This window comes from Helicoverpa armigera, chromosome 31, assembly GCF_030705265.1.
Source record: "Helicoverpa armigera isolate CAAS_96S chromosome 31, ASM3070526v1, whole genome shotgun sequence".
Lineage (NCBI taxonomy): Eukaryota > Metazoa > Arthropoda > Insecta > Lepidoptera > Noctuidae > Helicoverpa > Helicoverpa armigera.
In genome coordinates this window covers 4,363,064-4,377,627 of record NC_087150.1, presented here as the reverse complement: position 1 = coordinate 4,377,627, position 14,564 = coordinate 4,363,064, and the positions used below count along the sequence as shown (strand labels likewise).

General features: G+C 41.0%; 1 protein-coding gene across 1 annotated transcript; it reads right to left on the bottom strand.

Moving 5' to 3' along the window:
- Positions 1–346: 346 nt before the first annotated feature.
- Positions 347–14,521, bottom strand: LOC126053500 (solute carrier family 25 member 44). Its single transcript, XM_064043304.1, has 8 exons — positions 14,323–14,521; positions 9,198–9,799; positions 8,578–8,729; positions 6,847–6,936; positions 5,403–5,525; positions 4,361–4,544; positions 3,680–3,807; positions 347–595 (listed from the first exon to the last, which is right to left on the bottom strand). The coding sequence occupies exons 2-8, from the start codon at positions 9,376–9,378 to the stop codon at positions 401–403; spliced, it is 1,053 nt and encodes a 350-aa protein (XP_063899374.1). The 5' UTR covers positions 9,379–9,799; positions 14,323–14,521; the 3' UTR covers positions 347–400.
- Positions 14,522–14,564: the final 43 nt, after the last annotated feature.

Below are 14,564 nucleotides of genomic sequence, written 5' to 3'. Positions count from 1 at the left end.
GTCATTAACAAACCTAAATGATTTTCGTCACACAAAGTTCGTCACTGTCATACCTAAATAATATTCGCCACACTAAGTTCGTCACTGTCACACCTAAATAATATTCGCCACACTAAGTTCGTCATTGTCTCTCCTAAATGACAGCTTGTCACACTGAAATCGTCACTGTCACACCTAAATTATATTTGTCACACGAAGTTCGTCATTGGCATACTTAATTGATATTCGTCATTGCCACACCTAAATAATAATTTGTCACACTCTCCCGGTCACACATATAACACAACAGAATTATTCTCGTCACACTCGTACAACTACAGGGCGGGATACAAATAAAACGCATATAGCGCGGCCACATGTATATTGTGAGTGGCGCGAGACACGAGCGCTCGACGTCGCGTCACCAGCGCACGCGCGGCTTGAACTCCTCGCTCAGAGCCACGCGCTTGATGCTCTCGTAGCCAAGGATGATGCTGAATGAGAAGCAGGCTGATTGGACTAGACGAGCTGACAAGCCTTTGAAGTACAGTCCTAGCAGCCCTTCTTCTGCCCATAGGGCTTTGAATATGTCTTTCATGGTGCCTACGCCTTCCACCTGTGGAACAATTAATAAAATAATTCATAAAACAGTTTTCTAGTGGTCAAGATAGACGAGAAAACGGGCTATATCCCAAAAATATTATTTGGGACCTAAGCGCGGAAAATAACTGCAAAGTGAATACTGAATACGAAGATTCCCTCGGATAATGGGTGAAACCAATATGAAATTGTTTCAAACGTAACCCCAAAACAACAGCCCCTTTTATGTAGGTAACTAACATCTTAAACAAAACAGCAGTTTAATCAAAGTTCTGTTGTTGTTTTTTTATCGCGAAAGAACTGCTAACAAGCCCATTTCCAATAAACGACTAAAGGTCATGGCATACATCAACGACAAAGCACGTCACGACAGCTGTGTTATGCCGACCTCAAAACACAGTTGGGCAAAGGCAAGGCAGATGATATGAGATAGGACTTCGACTTTGACTTGCAACTAACCTGTAATCTAGCTCGCACAATATCGAGCGGGTTGGTCAGGAAGGTGGTTGTGAAGCCGCCGAGCGTCCCCGCCGCGCACTGGATGAGCAGCGTCGACACCCATGCGCGGCGCTATTTGTTAACTAACTAACTAACTAACCTGTAATCTAGCTCGCACAATATCGAGCGGGTTGGTCAGGAAGGTGGTTGTGAAGCCGCCGAGCGTCCCCGCCGCGCACTGGATGAGCAGCGTCGACACCCATGCGCGGCGCTATTTGTTAACTAACTAACTAACTAACCTGTAATCTAGCTCGCACAATATCGAGCGGGTTGGTCAGGAAGGTGGTTGTGAAGCCGCCGAGCGTCCCCGCCGCGCACTGGATGAGCAGCGTCGACACCCATGCGCGGCGCTATTTGTTAACTAACTAACTAACTAACCTGTAATCTAGCTCGCACAATATCGAGCGGGTTGGTCAGGAAGGTGGTTGTGAAGCCGCCGAGCGTCCCCGCCGCGCACTGGATGAGCAGCGTCGACACCCATGCGCGGCGCTATTTGTTAACTAACTAACTAACTAACCTGTAATCTAGCTCGCACAATATCGAGCGGGTTGGTCAGGAAGGTGGTTGTGAAGCCGCCGAGCGTCCCCGCCGCGCACTGGATGAGCAGCGTCGACACCCATGCGCGGCGCTATTTGTTAACTAACTAACTAACTAACCTGTAATCTAGCTCGCACAATATCGAGCGGGTTGGTCAGGAAGGTGGTTGTGAAGCCGCCGAGCGTCCCCGCCGCGCACTGGATGAGCAGCGTCGACACCCATGCGCGGCGCTATTTGTTAACTAACTAACTAACTAACCTGTAATCTAGCTCGCACAATATCGAGCGGGTTGGTCAGGAAGGTGGTTGTGAAGCCGCCGAGCGTCCCCGCCGCGCACTGGATGAGCAGCGTCGACACCCATGCGCGGCGCTATTTGTTAACTAACTAACTAACTAACCTGTAATCTAGCTCGCACAATATCGAGCGGGTTGGTCAGGAAGGTGGTTGTGAAGCCGCCGAGCGTCCCCGCCGCGCACTGGATGAGCAGCGTCGACACCCATGCGCGGCGCTATTTGTTAACTAACTAACTAACTAACCTGTAATCTAGCTCGCACAATATCGAGCGGGTTGGTCAGGAAGGTGGTTGTGAAGCCGCCGAGCGTCCCCGCCGCGCACTGGATGAGCAGCGTCGACACCCATGCGCGGCGCTATTTGTTAACTAACTAACTAACTAACCTGTAATCTAGCTCGCACAATATCGAGCGGGTTGGTCAGGAAGGTGGTTGTGAAGCCGCCGAGCGTCCCCGCCGCGCACTGGATGAGCAGCGTCGACACCCATGCGCGGCGCTATTTGTTAACTAACTAACTAACTAACCTGTAATCTAGCTCGCACAATATCGAGCGGGTTGGTCAGGAAGGTGGTTGTGAAGCCGCCGAGCGTCCCCGCCGCGCACTGGATGAGCAGCGTCGACACCCATGCGCGGCGCTATTTGTTAACTAACTAACTAACTAACCTGTAATCTAGCTCGCACAATATCGAGCGGGTTGGTCAGGAAGGTGGTTGTGAAGCCGCCGAGCGTCCCCGCCGCGCACTGGATGAGCAGCGTCGACACCCATGCGCGGCGCTATTTGTTAACTAACTAACTAACTAACCTGTAATCTAGCTCGCACAATATCGAGCGGGTTGGTCAGGAAGGTGGTTGTGAAGCCGCCGAGCGTCCCCGCCGCGCACTGGATGAGCAGCGTCGACACCCATGCGCGGCGCTATTTGTTAACTAACTAACTAACTAACCTGTAATCTAGCTCGCACAATATCGAGCGGGTTGGTCAGGAAGGTGGTTGTGAAGCCGCCGAGCGTCCCCGCCGCGCACTGGATGAGCAGCGTCGACACCCATGCGCGGCGCTATTTGTTAACTAACTAACTAACTAACCTGTAATCTAGCTCGCACAATATCGAGCGGGTTGGTCAGGAAGGTGGTTGTGAAGCCGCCGAGCGTCCCCGCCGCGCACTGGATGAGCAGCGTCGACACCCATGCGCGGCGCTATTTGTTAACTAACTAACTAACTAACCTGTAATCTAGCTCGCACAATATCGAGCGGGTTGGTCAGGAAGGTGGTTGTGAAGCCGCCGAGCGTCCCCGCCGCGCACTGGATGAGCAGCGTCGACACCCATGCGCGGCGCTATTTGTTAACTAACTAACTAACTAACCTGTAATCTAGCTCGCACAATATCGAGCGGGTTGGTCAGGAAGGTGGTTGTGAAGCCGCCGAGCGTCCCCGCCGCGCACTGGATGAGCAGCGTCGACACCCATGCGCGGCGCTATTTGTTAACTAACTAACTAACTAACCTGTAATCTAGCTCGCACAATATCGAGCGGGTTGGTCAGGAAGGTGGTTGTGAAGCCGCCGAGCGTCCCCGCCGCGCACTGGATGAGCAGCGTCGACACCCATGCGCGGCGCTATTTGTTAACTAACTAACTAACTAACCTGTAATCTAGCTCGCACAATATCGAGCGGGTTGGTCAGGAAGGTGGTTGTGAAGCCGCCGAGCGTCCCCGCCGCGCACTGGATGAGCAGCGTCGACACCCATGCGCGGCGCTATTTGTTAACTAACTAACTAACTAACCTGTAATCTAGCTCGCACAATATCGAGCGGGTTGGTCAGGAAGGTGGTTGTGAAGCCGCCGAGCGTCCCCGCCGCGCACTGGATGAGCAGCGTCGACACCCATGAAGGCGCTATTTTTAGTAGCTCATCTGTGAACAAAGAAAAACATACAGTTTTGGGTTTCTTCGCAAAATTACCAAAGCCCTGGTATATGAAGGGCTTAAGAAAGAACATGGTGGGTTTTAGTCAATTCACTATGTTCCTTTTTAGGTAAGAGTAAAAAAAAGGTCAGACAAAATACGGTCTTCAAGTAAGATTATGTAAGTTATCGTTGCTTAAGATCTTTCCTAGGAGGTGGAAAAGCTTTTTACAAGCCTCATCCCTGATGGGGATGACAGGACACAAATCATAGATTTTCTACAACGACGTAGTAACTTAAAAAGATCAACACATTATTTAGTAATTCACAAAAAAATATTTCGTCAACAAAAAGTTCGTCATCAATTATTATTTCCTGACGAAAAACTGTCTATCTAACTGTCCATGCCTATTTATATCCGTCACCAACTCTAAAGATTGTCACAAAAAATAACTTGCAAAATTCGTCATTCAAACAACATACAAAGCATACAAAAGAACGTCACCAAATCTCGTCACAAACCTCTCATCACAATACAATTGGTCACAAAGTTCGTCACAAACCTTGATAAGCCGTATAAAACGCCCACCAGAGCGCGGAGTTGGGCACATAGGCGGCCAGCGACGCCGCGTAGCCGCGGTAGTAGCCGAGCGGGCCGTGCAGTTGGTACACGCGTATCGCTACCTCTTTAGCTAGGGCCGCTTTAGACATGCGCTTTTCTAGGTCAAGGCCTAGCGGGTTCATTTGCTGGGGGAGAAGGAATGTAACGTTAAAAATATATCTTAATTAAAATATGTCTTAAGTTTCTACAAGAAAAGAGAAAAAATATTATGTAAATAATCCGGATATCCGGGTTAGCTAAGAAACTGAATAAAACTACTTTCTTTAACTTGAATAGCTTCCGAGAGCGGTTTCACTAGTAGTATCACATGGGAAATACTCCGCGCACCCGAATGAAAATTAGCCTTCCTCAATAAATGTGCTTTCTATAACAGATTTTTTTTTCAATCTGTCCAGGGCCCCGATTCTCCTAAGTTAATAATGTCAAAATGAAATAGAAATCGAATCGCAATATGATCGTAATAGCAGTTTTAACCATATCGGGCATTCTGCTACTAATAAAAGACCAATCGTATTCGATTGACATTTGATTGGTGTCCGATTGGTCTGCTATTTTGATGATTTTGGTCTATACGGTAGTTTGCTGTGCAATCATTTTGCAATTGTAAATCATTTGCAGACAAAATGATTCATTATTGAATGACAGAAAAGGATAAAAACGTTTATTTCAAAGAAAAAATAGCGGAATGCCACATACGCTTCAATCGTAATCGAGTCGGGATTGGATCTCAGTCGAATCGAGTCGAACGTCAATCGAATGGCGCTTAAGTAAAATTAGGAGAATCGGGCTCCAGTAGCTCTTGAGACTAGCAAGTTTAAGCAATCAAACTCTTCATCCTTATGGGTAACATTAGATTTAATATAGAAAACATTACCGCACGTTTCACTAAAATACGGTTTTCAGCATAGTATTTGTCATAACAAGAAAACTACATACTTAAGCACATCACAAAAAAATTACAAAAAATACAATTTCAAACTTACCGGGTTCCTCGTATTCCCCCGTCCTTTAACCAGGCCTAGGACCATGAGATGTTGGCTGAGCACGTCGAAGGGCACTATTATAGTCTGTCCCACTATGGACGCGCACCCGCCACCTATGAAGGACTGAAACAGTCTACGTTAATCGCGGTGCGTTGCCTAACACGCTTTTATAAGATAAGTATGGGTTTATGAGGAAAAACTTAAGTGGGGTAGGAATTTGAAAATTTGGAGAAATACTAGTGGGAGTCGTGGTGGCCTAGTGTGCAAAGAACCAACCTCTCGAGATCGAGGCCGCGGTTTCGATTCTAGGTCAGGCAAGTACCAATAGATTTGTATGGACTTTCTAAGTAAATCTTGGACACCAATGATTGTGTTTCGGAAGACACGATAAATTGTAGGTCCCGGCTGTCATTGAACATCCTTGGCAGTCGTTACGGGTAGTCAGAAACCAGTACGTCTGACTACCAGTCTTACTACGGGGTTGCGCGGGTAACTAGGTTGAGGAGTTCAGATAGGGCAGTCGCTCCTTGTGGCACCCTGGTACTCAGCTGCATCCGGTTAGACTGGAAGCCGACCCTAAAATAGTTAGGGAAGAGGTTCGGAAGATGATGAATGAAAAAATGGATTCTTATAGAAATTAGCCGAATTAAAGAAACCATGAGATGTTGGCTGAGCACGTCGAAGGGCACTATTATAGTCTGTCCCACTATGGACGCGCACCCGCCGCCTATGAAAGACTGAAACAGTCTATGTTAATCGCGGTGCGTCGCCTAACACGCTTTTGTAAGATAAGTATGAGTTTATGAGGAAAATCTTAAGTGGGGTAGGAATTTGAAAATTTGGAGAAATACTAGTGGGAGTTGTGGTGGCCTAGTGGGTAAAGAACCAACCTCTCAAGTATGAGTGTGTGAGTTCGATTTCATGTCAGGCAAGTGCCAATGCAACTTTTCTAAGTTTATATGTACTTCCTAAGTATATCTTAAACACCAATGACCATTATCGTGCCTTCCGAAACACATTTCGGAAGGCACGATAAACTGTAGGTCCCGGCTGTCATTGAACATCCTTGGCAGTCGTTACGGGTAGTCAGAAGCCAGTAAGTCTAACCAAGGGGTATTGAGTTGCCCGGGTAACTGGGTTGAGGACGTCAGATAGGCAGTCGCTCCTTGTAAAATACTGGTACTCAGCTGCATCCATCCATGTGAAAGTCTTCTAAAACCCACAAAGCGATTTCGGCCCGACTCGGGAATCGAACCCGAGACATCGTGACCTAGACCAACGAGGCAGGCAACGAGCAGACCGACAAATATGCTAATCTTGGATAGAAATAAAATCAAAATTATCCGCACAATTCTTGTCTAATATGTAAATTGCAAAAGTCATTAAAAATACATATTTCACTAGTAACAAAAAACTTCTTAAATCAATAAAATGTAATATTTACCTTCATTTTGGGACTGACGTCATATTTGCCTAGCTCGTGTCGAACCTCTTCGTACGTCGTGATGTAGAATATGCCTGATATTATCTGAAACTGAAGAAACAATACAACATTAATATTGTGTGTGTATGTAGGACGTCCACCAACAAGGTGGACAGACGACCTTATAAAGGTCGCCGGAAGACGCTGGATGCAGGTCGCCTCCAACAGGTATCTGTGGAGATCTAAGGGGGACGCCTATGTTCAGCAGTGGACGTCCTATGGCTGGGATGATGATGATGATATAAGACCTATAATTGTAACCATATTTTAAGCAAATAAATTATTTTCTATTCTATGAATTACACCAAAAACTAATGCAAGTAAGTTGTTAGTCCCAGCTATCTTTTGAAGAATTTTAACTGCTGGGTTAACTCTTTCATTCAACTCCAGCAGATTGGAGAAAGGTGTGATTAAATATTGGCTCTTCCTGAAGTTTAACATGTTGGACAGTTCAGATATAAATTAACTCAGTCTTTATTTCGGCCTCATAAGCTAATCTATAAGGTAAAAAAATGGTTTGAGATGATTTGTTTATAAAGATAATTGGCAAGATATTTTGACAAATCAGCAGTTTTAGCGCGAAAATAAACTTACTTTCGCCCGTATAAATAATCCTTACTAATATTATAAATCGGAAAGTGAGTTTGTTTGTTTGTTTGTTTGTTTGTTTGTTTGTTTGTTCCGCTTTCACGCCGTAACTACTGAACCGATTGCTTTGAAATTTTGCAGACGTAAAGTTAGAAGTCCGGATTAAATAATAGGGTACTTTTTATCCCGAAAAAAATAGATATTCCCGAGGGAAAACAAAAATATTGTTTGCTTGATGGATGGATTGTAGATGGCGCTGTGTGTCGTTTAAAAAATGATACGATAATGAATCCTCGAAAATGAGGAATTCCCGAGGGATGACGTACAATTTGTTTTATCGTCTTAACTGTTTTTTTTACATCTACTTATCCTGAAATAACTATAATTCAACGAATTACTAATTGGTATATGTATTAGTTAAGTTATTTAGTTCTTGAGGTATGCGATAGATGGCGCTGGGTGTTTTTAAAACGTGGTAACGATGTGTTTTTAAAATACGTAAGAAGTGGAATGATAGCTTTTTAAAACGTGGTGACGTTGTTTTTTTTTAATTTTAAGATACGTAAGAAGTGCAATGATATCTCGCGCTTTAACCTGTAGCTCATTGTTCAATCGCGAGCTTCCCGATAGCTCGATAGATGGCGTTGTGCTTTTCTGTATCGCGGTGTTAAGGTTCGCCGCGAATTAGTCTTCTTAAGGTGTTTTGAAATCAGTGGGGCCCAGTAGGGCCAGGGCCAGCCGGGGCTGCGGGTTGTTCGAAAGAGATACCGCGGCCCTGGTATATAAAAGGCCTAGGACGGAACACGACAATTTTAGTCAGTAAGAGTCTGACACTCCCTCACCGCTGCTAACCCACAGCGGGAGGGGTCTTTTGATTATTTTCTTATAGTTGTGATTTATACCGCAATATAACCGAATTCCACGCGGGCGAAGCCGCGGGCGGAAAGCTAGTAGTTTATATATTTATAATCACACTAGACAGCCAGAAACCTCTATAGAGCCCCGGCACGCCCTCGTTCCTGTATATCTTAGATATAGCGTCCGCGACGCCGCTGTAAGCCTCCTGCTTGAACTATGAGTAACAGTTTATATACTTATACTCACACTAGACAGCCAGAAACCTCTATAGAGCCCCGGCACGCCCTCGTTCCTGTATATCTTAGATATAGCGTCGGCCACGCCGCTGTAAGCCTCCTTCTTGCGTTGCACTTGTATTTGCGTCTTGATCAGCGTCAGCGGGTATAGTGCGCATCTAACTGGAAGGGATAATGTAAGAAATTAGTATTTTTTCTTGTACTAGAATTTGATATTACTTGAATGAGGCTAATATCAAAATTCTATGTCTGGTAAGCCAATCAACATAATTATATAGATAAAATATTGTGAACAGCTGTAATTAAATATTTAAAAAGATATTTTCAACGAGTCTTGGTACTTTGTATAGAGAAAAAGGAGTTATAAAATGTATAGTGAATTTTCCTCTTCAGGACTGGAGAGATCAATCGAAGGACCGACATTTACGTGCCCTCTGATGCACTGGTGTATCAATCACCAACTTCCAGACTCCGGGCTGCTTTCTGATAATTTCCTAAACTATCCCAGGAATCGAACCCGAGACCTCGTGCCCAGTAGTACAGACTACTAGACAAGACAGGTGTATGTATCAATGGACGTAAGCAGGAAAAAAGCTACATAAGTTTTAAAAAATACACAAAAAATCTTACCTGTGAAACTACTCAAAGTATAAAGCGGAAAAAACTTCTTCTTGTCCATCATACTCCATTCTATCGTCGTAATAAGCTGAGGCGGCGGTGTTTCAACCATCGTAGCGGCCATGGTACATTCCCCCGCCCCAAAAATACTATTTTTCACCCTCCCTATCGAATCTCGTACATTTAAAAACATCCAATCCCGCACTAGTACTAAAATCTACACAATTCTTTCTTTGGTAACCATTAAAAAATAGTTTTAAAAACTATATTTATTAATATAACTATTGTATTTTCAATACGGATTATAAATGGAATCAACTGTCAACTAAATTGTATAATAACAATAATTATTATTAACGAAAAATAAATATTTTTTGTTTTTTTTTTTTATTATTATTAATTTCACTATTCAGTTTACGTCTATAGAGACTAGATCTCTAAATTAGCTAGATTTTTTTTTTGTTTATTTTTTTTAGATTTATTTTTTAGCTTATTTTACACAGTTTCGCGTTAGCTAAGTGATTTTATTTGTGTCCAAATGTAGTTTATTTTTTTTCCTAGATATAGGCTCTTCCATGTTTTAATTTTCAGCTGTCTGCGGCTGCTCAATGGACCTGAAAAAATAAATCAATTAATCAATCAAATTTTATTCAAACTTGGCTGCAAAACAGCACTTTTCGAATGTCAGAAATTTACAAAAGACAGCCCCCAAAACGACCACCCTTCACCACTTCCTTTGTGTTTTTGCTGGGAAGAAGAAGTGTCGCAACAAACTCCCCTAAAATTCAACTTAACATAATTTTTGTCAAAAGAACATTTTTAACCGACTTTAAAAAAGGACGAGGTTTGCAATTCGTCGGTATCTTCTTTTTAAGAAATAATAATTCAGCAGAATTTTTTCAAAAACTTATGTACAATATTTCCTTTTTGTCACATTCACATAATCTAAATAGTGTCGAACTTCATAAGATTGATGACGAACTCTTTTAAGAAATAATATATTTCCGAAGTTTTTAATTTACAAGGGACTTTCACATACCTAGACAAATATCTTAGGCTACTTTTTATCCCGAAGCGAGAAGCAGTTCCCTTCAGACGCGGTTGAAACGAAAGTATTAAGTAGTTCTATAAATAAGCCATTTCTACATAATTATGATATTACGTGATATAAGTTCGTCACATTGCTTCATGTTTATTTCCAATCTGTCATCATTATGCAAGTATTTTGTCGTCATACGAAAACAATAACATATGTATATATTTATATATTGTACTTGTATAATGAAGAGAATTATATTATTTATCTATTCTATACTAATATAACTGCCTCGTTGGTCTAGTTGTCGCAAGTGCGGCTGCTGAGCACGAGGTCTCGGGTTCGATTCCCGAGTCGGGCCGAAATCGCTTTGTGGGTTTTAGAAGACTTTCACAAAACAGCCCGGAGCCTGGAAGTTGGTGATTGATACACCCGTGCATCGGAGAGCACGTAAATGTCGGTCCTGCGCCTGATCTCTCTCCGGTCGTGTCGGGTTGCCGTCCCATCGGGCTATGAGAGTGAAGGAATAGGGAGTGCACCTGTGTCTGCGCAAATGCTTGTGCACTATAATATGTCCTGCGCAGTTGGCTAGTCTCCTTACGTGAGGACAGCCGCCATAGCCGATAATCGGCTAGGAGGACATCACTAATATAATAAAGAGGATTTTTTTTGTTTGTACCGTAACGGCTCCGAAACTATTTAACCGATTTGAAAAATTCTTTCACTGTTGGAAAGCTACACTTTTCCCGAGTAACATAGGCTACGGGAATCGGGTAAAACCGCGGGCACACAGCCATTAGGTTATATTTTGTCTGAGTAGAGGCACGGGAAAGGGAGCTTCCAAACAGTGATAGAATTTTCAGTGGTTTCAGAGCCTTTACAAACAAAAAATGAGAGTGATATTAACCACATTTTATTCGACTACGGTCAGTAGTTTCCCTAGATGCAAGTGAAATGGCAAGTAACGGCCAGTATTATACAAATTATTTATCATTATTAACATAATACATTGTTGTAAATTGCATTTACATGTCAAGCAGGAAGTATTTGCTAATGAGATAATATTGATAAAGTTAAAGAGATTATAATATACTAGCTTCCGTCCGTGGCTTTGCCCACGTAGAGTTCGGTTATATCGCGTCTCCAAGAGAATTCTTCAAAAGTCCGGGATAAAAACTATCCTATGTTCTTTATCAAGGTCAAGTCTAGCTCTGTACCTAATTGTATTAAAATAAGTTCAGTGGTTTAGACGTGAAAGCGTAACAGACAGACAGAGTTACTTTCGCATTTATAATATTATAGGTAGTATATGCATTGCTTTTATGTTGCTACTCAAAATGATGGATTGTGTGAAAGTAGGTGGTAAGAAAGAATGTTACATATGAGATGACGGCAGATAGAAGAGTATGGAAGGAGAAAACATGCTGCGCCGACCCCAAATAAAATTGGGATAAGGGCAGGAGGATGATGATGATAATGACTCAAAATAAAGCGAGTGTGTTGTCATACATTGTACATTGTATGTTCTGCGGATATCGCATCCCAAGGGTACTACTAAGTTATGATGGGCCCACATGATACCAACTTCACACAGACTTTCATAGAATTTGTGTCTGTGCAACAAATCGGTGCATACAAAAGTCAGAGCCAATGATAAGTCTGCACAAACATCTTGTCATCATATTTTCACTCAGACTTCAGATTTTTACACAGACTTTGAGTTCCTACAGATATTTAAACAAACTTAAAGACTGCGTCGTGTCGACCCATCATAAGTCTTTTATCTGGTTTTAGGGAAAGTATTTGTGTACCAATTTTCATACAAATCGGTTCAGTAGTCTAGGCGGGAAAGCTCGAAAGACAGCCATTCATACATTATATTATTTTCGTTTTTCTCTTTCGATCACTGTAACATCGTGTTTCGTCACAAGAAAAACCCACTACTTCTTTTGGCCTCAGAGAGTTTTTGTCACATTGCGTCATAGTCGTTTTGGTAAATAACGCATCACGAATTTCTCAGTAATGTTACAGACAGAATAACGTTTTGTATTGTAAGCCAACTTTTTGCTCTCTCTCGGTCATTGAACTTGACAAGTCGTCTATATATATAACTAGTCGTTTTTCCGCGGTTTTACCCGCGTCCCATGGAAACTACTGCCCGTACCGGGATAAAATATAGCCTATGTTACTCGGAAAGAGTGTAGCGCCCCAACAGTGAAAGAATTTTTCAAATCGGTTCAGTAGTTTCGGAGCGTTTAGAGTACAAAAAAAATCATGTTTCCTTCTTATTTTAGTATAGATAACTGGACAAGATTGGTGTTAGCGCGATTAATAACAGTATTATCTATCATATTTCAAAATTATTAGTTTTATATAGAAGCAGGGTTAATGATAATATATAATCTTATCTATATGACGTTATCTATCTATACTTACATGTTACTCAGTCAACAAGAAATTAGAAAATCAATGCGTTTTTATATAATCTCTAATAGAAAACAAGAAAAAATTGTATTAAAATGCTTTCATGGTCATCTGAATTAATTTACGCTAATGTACTCAAATTTTTGTTTGTTTGTTTGCACTTGTACCCTAGAGGTTCTGATACTACTGAGGTGATTTGAAAAAGTTTTTCACTGTTGGAAAGCTACACTCTTCCTGAGTAACACATGCTATATTTTATCCTGGTACAAGCAGTATTTGCTACGGAAAGCACGTAAAACCGCAGGAAAATGGCTAGTAAATAAATTGATTGTTTAAATGCACTAATCTCATATACCTGTAGTATTACTTGAAATAGTTTCTTTACCAGTAGAATGCTATGTTATTTGTGAGTTTTAAAGGCTATATTTTATCCAGGTATGGGAAGAAGTTTTCTATGATTATGAGTGATACCACTGTTAGAACCCAGTGATTTAAAAATTTATTTCCTTTTAACTGCATCAGAAAGAGAATTATTGGTTTTTGATAGTCTGATTCATAAATCAATCAATAATTCTACATGATTTGTTTGATGCAATATTTATTTTAGCTTATCAGGTTGCCCGGGTAACTGGGTTGAGGAGGTCAGACAGGCAGTTGCTCCTTGTAAAACACTGATACTCAGCTGCTTCTGTCTAGATTGGAAGATAATTTCGATATAGTTGGGAAAAGGCTAATCCGATTTATTATTGTTTGTTTATAGTTGCAAAGAATTTCATCAGATTGATAACATTTTCATAAACTTATTAGATTACTGGAAATATATAAGTTATAATCTTGACAAAATATTAATTAGGAACCTAGTTAAAACCATAGAATTTGATGCTGGTAGAATAGTATCTGATTCTGGAATTAATGTTAAAAGTTGTGGTTGTAAATAAACAAATATATTCTTATTTAAAAGAACTAGGAATAAAATCTATCTAGAATGTATTTATCCTGTATGGTTGCTAGATTTCGATAATAATGAGACATCAGTTATCATTAACTTACTGGTGTATGACAGGCAGACCAGCATACTTTAGTACTTGATATTCAATTTCATGATAGATAACTAAATATAACAATATTTCATCATATTGATAACCTAAATATATTGATCATTTTCTCTATGTAAAATAGAATTAATAGCTTTTTTATAATTTTTTCCATGTTATTGAACTTTAGAATGCTAAAATCTATTATAATTTTAAAGTTAACTTTTAAGTTTATTAAATATTAACTGTAAGTTATGTCATACTGCCTGAGTATTACAAATCAATACTTTGAAAGACTGTTTTTCATGTAATAACCTTGTAAATTATGTCCAATCGTTATATTTCCCACCAAATCATCTATTGTAAGTCATAAAAAGGGCATATTAATAAAAATATTCACACTTTTCCGTGCGCAATCACGATTTTTGGATAACTACGTAACTGATTTAAGCATGCTCAGAAAAATGAGTATGAAAATCAATATTTACAAATTCCCACTTTTTATATAAATAACTTGGCCTAAATCAGTTTTACCACGGTCAAAGAACATATATAGTACGCTTATCTATTTCAAGTACAAGGTAACATAGAATATATGCGGAAATTAATCTAATTTTCCTACGTACATAGTATTCGTACTTACGCGAAGTAAATCTCGTTATCCATAAGAGATGTTGGCTAATTAACCACTCGAATAACTAGGTTATCACTGAAAACTGTTCGGGAACAGGTTTTATGTAATAATTCACCCAATTTAGATAATTTCACCATGGAAAAATATGCCTTCAGATGTGTCAGCTGATTGGTCGCCCATGTTGGATCGCAGACTATTAAAAGTTTTAGTTTTGGTAAGTGGTCTTTTAAGCCAAGAAAGCCGTTTCTTTA

Coding starts and splice junctions, on each gene's coding strand:
- LOC126053500 (XM_064043304.1), bottom strand. CDS start 9,378: ATGTTTTTAAATGTACGAGATTCGATAGGGAGGGTGAAAAATAGTATT. Junction 8,730..9,197: donor TACTTTGAGTAGTTTCACAG/GTAAGATTTTTT, acceptor TATCCCTTCCAG/TTAGATGCGCACTATACCCG. Junction 5,526..6,846: donor ACGTCAGTCCCAAAATGAAG/GTAAATATTACA, acceptor AGACTGTTTCAG/TCCTTCATAGGTGGCGGGTG.